This window comes from Xiphophorus hellerii, chromosome 22 (genome assembly GCF_003331165.1).
Source record: "Xiphophorus hellerii strain 12219 chromosome 22, Xiphophorus_hellerii-4.1, whole genome shotgun sequence".
Lineage (NCBI taxonomy): Eukaryota > Metazoa > Chordata > Actinopteri > Cyprinodontiformes > Poeciliidae > Xiphophorus > Xiphophorus hellerii.
The window spans coordinates 1,281,632-1,287,974 of record NC_045693.1 but is presented as its reverse complement, the minus strand read 5'-3'; the positions used below and the strand labels follow the sequence as shown (position 1 = coordinate 1,287,974).

General features: G+C 39.6%; 1 protein-coding gene across 3 annotated transcripts; it reads left to right on the top strand.

Moving 5' to 3' along the window:
• The first annotated feature begins 445 nt into the window (after nt 1–445).
• Nucleotides 446–6,343, top strand: LOC116712973 (gamma-synuclein-like). Of its 3 annotated transcripts, none has more exons than XM_032552885.1 (5): nt 446–822; nt 2,581–2,622; nt 3,772–3,899; nt 4,969–5,016; nt 5,262–5,325. In XM_032552885.1, exons 1-4 carry the CDS (start codon nt 702–704, stop codon nt 5,014–5,016), a joined length of 339 nt encoding a protein of 112 aa, XP_032408776.1. In that variant the 5' UTR covers nt 446–701; the 3' UTR covers nt 5,262–5,325. The 3 variants fall into 3 exon arrangements, with proteins under 3 accessions (XP_032408776.1, XP_032408775.1, XP_032408774.1); XM_032552884.1 differs by lacking the exon at nt 5,262–5,325 and adding an exon at nt 5,979–6,343 and having other exon boundaries at nt 448–822; XM_032552883.1 differs by lacking the exon at nt 5,262–5,325 and adding an exon at nt 5,975–6,343 and having other exon boundaries at nt 476–822.

The following is a 6,343-nucleotide window of genomic DNA, read 5'->3' as shown; positions in this document are numbered from 1 at the left end:
ACCCACTGGGCCCCACAAGGGGAAACGCTGTTTTTGGATCAGGGGTCAGATTTAGGACTAAGGTGTGAATTGAGTTTTGGTTGGTTAGATATGTAATGGTTAGTTTAGGTTTAGGTTGTAGAAATGAATGGAAGTTAATGGAAAGTCCCTGCAAAGATAGCTGCACAAACATGTGCGTTCATGTGTGTGTGTTTGTGGGGGGGGGGGGGGGTTGTGTGTGTGTGTGTGTGTGAACCGCCCCAGCAGATTTCTGGACCTGCAGCAGTGGTTCTGGTTCTGCTCAGCATCATGTGACCTGATGATGATGATGATGGTGTGACTCTGGGCGGGTCGCTCACACGTTCGTGTCTGCAGGGAGTTGCAGCATCTTCGTGTCTCCATGTAAAAATCCTGGAGGGTCACACCTACTGAACCAGAACCAGAACCAGAACCAGAACCTTCCTGAGCTGCGGTTCTTCTGCTGCTGTTTGTTTCTGCACAAACATCAATAAATGTCCATAAAACGTTTTTCAGTTCTGGAAGTTCCTGGAATCTGAATCCTCGTCCTGCTGGAGCCTCCGTGTCGACTCCTCCCTGCCTGACGCTCCGCCTCCTGCAGGAGGATCGCAGGCAGACGGAGGCGGACGCAGCAGAGGACGGAGGACGGATCAGAGGACGGATCAGAGGACGGAGACAGGATCTTCATCTTCATCATCTTCATCATGGACGCTCTGAGGAAGGGATTCTCCATGGCCAAGGACGGCGTGGTCGCCGCCGCTGAGAAGACCAAGGCCGGCGTGGGCGAGGCCGCCACCAAGACCAAGGACGGGGTCGTGTATGTGGGTAAGACCACCGTGACCTTTGACCTTGACAGGGTCACTTCTTACAGTGAAATCTGGAGAAAAACGGCTAAAGTAGCATAAAGGATGAAAAACTGAAGGAGATTATTAAACTAAACCATGAATAATATTTAACATTAATTTATTATTGGAGATCAGAGGAAGAAAACAAGAAGATGAAAAACTAGATTTATTAAACTCTTAAAAATAATTTAAAAGACTGAAAATAAAAACTAAATGAAAGCATTAGAGGAAATCCAGAGAAATATTTAAAATCTGTTTCACGTTCAATATGGAAGGAAAAAACAAAATAAAAGAGGAAAATTATTAAAACGTCCAGCAAATGTCCCAATATTAAATATATTCAGGAGAAAATAAATGAAATATAACACAGAAGATTAAAACGGAGACAAAGAGACGCTGAGTGTTAAAATATTAAAGATGAAATCCAACAGGATGAGAGGAAACGCCGAGTCATCATGGCTGACGGCTTAAATCTGCACAGGAAAATATTGAGTTTATTTCATCATCTGAGAGGAAAATTAATGAGATAATAAAATCATGTAGAGGGAAAACATCAAAATGTTAATAAATAATATTAATACACTGTAAAAACATGAATGTTTTCAGTTTCATCAGATTCACTGAATCTGATTCAGCCTGAAGTTTCCACTCATTCAGTTTCATTTATTTATAAAATAAGTAAATGAAAGATAATCATAATAATGCAACAGAAAATAAAGAAGAAAACTTTAAGAAGTAAGTAAAACAAATTTAATCTGATATCTGGAAATAATATTCAAACTAATTTAATAAATCCAGAGTTCATCTCTAACTCTGCCTCATCATTTCTTCATGATGTGAGGCTCTGATCTGACCTTTGACCTGATTCATGTTCTGCTTTGTTTAATGAAGGCAAAACGTCAAAAGATTTTTCAAATTAAAAGCCCAAAGTCAGACCAGCCATTCCTGGTTTGAGTATAAACAACTTCCAGCTTTTAGAGTCATAAAAAAACTGCAGCTCATTTATTATTCATTAATCTGCTGCAGAAACATGCAGGCGGTTATTAAATTATCTGAAAAATTCATGTTCTGCTTTGGGTAACAATAATAAAACATTTCATCTGTTTGCTGTCATTTTATTTTAAAGTTCAGATTTTCACCAAAGATCAAAGTTTCGATTTAGTTTTATAAAATAAAATGAAACCAGAAAATAATCAAATATTTATCATCTCCGACTTCCTGCTTCATCAGAAGCTCATCTTTCAGATTCCCCTGAACGCCTCGCGCTGCTGCTGGGAAACAGAGACCAGCTGACCGGGAATCAGACAGAACCGGTTCTGTCCGACCCGACACATGGTCCACCGGCCCCACGATAACACACACCCAGCTAAAAACCCAGAACCCGGACCGGTCCAACAGAACCTGGACAGAACCTGGTCCTGGTCCAACAGAACCTGAACAGAACCTGGACCGCAGTTCCTCTGGAGTCTTTAATCAGCTGCTGATTCTGTAAAAATCTCTGAATTCAGACTGAAAAACTCAAAGACCTGATCAGCTGAATGAATGAATGAATGAATGAATGAATGAATGAATGAATGATTCTGCAGGTGGAACTGGGTCAGAACCAGAACTGGACTGGGCTCAGCTGCTGATGTGATGAACATCAGGATCTTCCTCCAGATGAATCTACATAAATAAACTCAGATTTAAATTCAGTTTTACAGTGAAATGTTTTGAATCTGATTCTGATGTTTTCCAGGAAACAAGACGATGGAGGGAATGGTGACGAGCGTGAACACAGGTGAGACAATGATCAGAAATTAATCATTTATTTCTATTATTTCATGTTTTCCTGCTTCCTGTTTATAAAAATAATATAATATTATATTATTATTTTACCTCTCAGGTTAAACTAGTTCAATAAATACAAGTTTAATCAATTTAATTTTTGTTCACAAAGTTCTGTTGTTTCCACATCAATCTTAGAATTAGTCATTAAATAATCAAAAACATTTAATTCAAATAAAATAATATTTTAGTTTATAAACATGTTCAGTAGTAAATCCACAGAAAAACAAATATTTACACATTTTAAACATATAAACGTCTTCCTTATTGTTTGTCCTTACACAACAAATATTTCATATTTTTAAACAGTTTTAATTATTAACATTCATTTTCTCTAAATGCTAAACATTTTTAGCACCTGATTCGTATTTCAGGGTAAAATCTCAAACTTTCTGCTTCCTTCTGTGAAATAATGGAAAAATCTGAGCAGAAACTCTGACGTCCATCATCTGGTTCAAGTTCAGGTTCCAGCTGTGAAGCATGGAGGAGGCAGCATCATGCTGAGGGCTGTTCACTGCAGGAGGGAAAAACCTTAGGTAGAAATATGGAAGCAACATCTAGAGACATCAACCAGGAAGTTAAAGGTTGGACACGTTGTCCTCCAGATGGACATGATGTCCCCCAGATGGACATGTTGTCCCTCCATATGGACATGTTGTCCCCCCAGATGGACACGATGTCCCTCCATATGGACATGTTGTCCCTCCAGATGGACACGTTGTCCCCCAGATGGACACGTTGTCCCTCCAGATCTACATGATGTCCCTCCATATGGACATGTTGTCCCCCCAGATGGACATGTTGTCCCTCCAGATGGACACGTTGTCCCCCAGATGGACACGTTGTCCCTCCAGATCTACATGATGTCCTCCAGATGGACACGTTGTCCCCCAGATGGACATGATGTCCCCCAGATGGACACGTTGTCCCCCAGATGGACACGTTGTCCCCCAGATGGACATGATGTCCCCCAGATGGACACGTTGTCCCCCAAGTTGCTCAGATCTCTGAGTTGATCAGGTCGTTTAAAGCTGTAAATGTTTCTGTTAAACTCAGATTAAAATATTTCATGTTTTAAATGTTGCTGGTTTCTGTTGCCCAGTTGCTCAGAAATCCACTGAACAGGCCAACGTTGTTGCCGACACTGCGGTTGCCGGGGCCAACGAGGTTGCCCAGGCGACGGTGGAGAGCGTGGAGAACGCGGCGCTGGCGAGCGGATTGGTCCAGACGGTGAGTGACATCACATCGGTGAACAGCAAACCTAAAACAAAAAATCTTCATCTATTTCATTTTAATTTTTAAAATATATATATTTTAAAGTTATCAATTATATTAATCTATTTTTGAATGATTAATTCCTGATAATTTCTGCCATGTAAGTTTTTAAAAATGTTTTCTTTTGTTGGTAAATCTCTGATTGGCTGATTCAGGAGGAGGCGGGGCCAGCAGCAGAGCAGGTGCCTGATTGGTTGGGCTGCTGTGACGCAGCATGACACTTTATGCTCTTAAAACTCATCATTTATCTAACAGAAGACCAAATTATTGGGTGGATTTAACTGATCATAATTCATAATAGCAACCAGTTTTAGTCATCTTGTCATTTTAATAAGCTGTAATTAAACAGCTTATAAAAATAAAATTATAAAACAGATTGTAAGAAAACAATATATCTATTGTTTATGTTAGAGCCATAAATAGGAAATATTTAAGTTATTTGTATGATGGTTTGTTTTTTATTTTATTATATTTAGTAAGAAGACTGATATTTGTTCAGGCCATTTTTATCGTGAAATTTAGCTTTATTTTGAAAGGCTTGCTTCCTGTCGGGCCATATATTGTATTAGAAAAGCTTGACGGATTACCAAGACACGGAGCAACACAGTGTTTGACCGTGTAAGCTGTGTATGTTTTGGAAAAGGAAAAAGAGGAAGTGTTAAACTGATGTATCGTCATTTTTGTATTTTTCGCTATTTTTTTACAGATAAAGAATTTTTTGTTAAAATTCGCAGTTTACACGTTTCCTTTACTTCCAGTGTCTAAGGAATGACACAGAAACTGGATCTGTTGCTATATCAGTATATATATCTTTATAGATATATAGTATATATCTATATTGTAGCTGAGATGTTTTTACTTTCCTGCTCTATTAAAATTAATGCTGAATTACAGAGAATAGTTTTAATCAACATATTTCTGCTTCATTTGTCTCCATCAGTTCCACTAATAAAACTAACAAACTGATTCAGTCATGATGATGATGATGATGATGATGATGACCTGCTCTCTGTCTCCTGAACAGACTGCAGTCCCTAAAGCAGCAGATCAGCCTGAACCTGCAGCTCAGTAGGTGAGAAACTCCTCAAATAAATGAGTTTAATAAATAACAGGAGAAAGTTAGTTTGCATATTAATTTATTTATTCATTCTGATTAGGTGAACTACTTTGGAGACAGCAGAATATCAAAGACTTTAAATTTGGTATTACATAAGCTGTCCAAAGTGCCGTTACAAAGGTCACCACTAGAGGGCACTGTACGATCCCAGACAGAAACATGAGGAAATGTCCGACTGGGTTATTTTTTTGTTTTTATAGATTCAGTGAACATGTCAAGTAACTGATTCAGGGGGCCAGCCTGGTGGAGGGAGGGGCCTTCATCAGGCCTTCATCGTGAAGGCCTGGTGAAGGCCTGGTGAAGGCCTTTTGAAAGCCTTCACCAGGCCTTCATGGTGAAGGCCTGGTGAAGGCCTGGTGAAGGGATGGTGAAGGCCTGGTGAAGGCCTGGTGAAGGGATGGTGAAGGCCTGGTGAAGGCCTTTTGAAAGCCTTCACCAGGCCTTCTTCCTTTGAGCCTCATTATGTTTTCAGTTTTTCTTTGGATGTTTTGTAGTTGTCGCTCAGTTTCAGACCAATGCCAGAACAGTTTCTGTTTTGACTCTGATGTCATTCGGCCAGAGAAAGTTTCTGATCTCAGGTGGTGAACCGTTGTTTCATAAAAACTCAGTGTGTGAGACAAACGTTCATTTTAATTTGTCTCTCTTTTAATAAAGTTTCCATCCAATGACTGTTTGCAGATTAGGAAACCTGTGTAGAAAACAAGTTGATCTGTTTTAAACATGCAGCATTGTTTAAGTGCTGCCCTTGCTGTTTATAAATTCATATTTAAAAGTCTGAGACCTTATGAACTCAGTCACTCTTTGCTTCTGAGCACAAACTCAGTAAATTAAACAGATTCTGGTTTTTATCTCGTTTAAGATTCAAGTAAAATTCATGAAGTTTCTTCTAAATTCTTCTTTTCGTTTCTCCCAGACAGCAAGCCGCCGTCACAGAGGAGAGAAGAAGAAACTCAAAGCTAACCTGCTAATCAGCTGTTCCTCCTCTGCATCGTTAACCTCATTAACCAATCAGAGCTCTGACTGCCTTGTTGCCATGGTTACATGGTTTCCCTCCTGGTTATGCTTGGATGATTTCGTGCTTTCAGATGATTGGCTCATTGGAGTGGATGTGTTGAACTCCTGCTGCTCACCTGTACTGTCTACCTGTAAGCCCCGCCCCCTGATCCGGCTCTAGTGCATGAAGCTTCACTGAAACAGAAACAGACTGATGGAGTTTACTCTGATTCAGGCTCAGCTGGTTGAATCTTTTATAAACTACAAGAAATAAAGAGTTTAAAATCCA

Coding starts and splice junctions, on each gene's coding strand:
- LOC116712973 (XM_032552884.1), top strand. CDS start 702: ATGGACGCTCTGAGGAAGGGATTCTCCATGGCCAAGGACGGCGTGGTC. Junction 823..2,580: donor GGACGGGGTCGTGTATGTGG/GTAAGACCACCG, acceptor GATGTTTTCCAG/GAAACAAGACGATGGAGGGA. Junction 3,900..4,968: donor CGAGCGGATTGGTCCAGACG/GTGAGTGACATC, acceptor TCTCCTGAACAG/ACTGCAGTCCCTAAAGCAGC.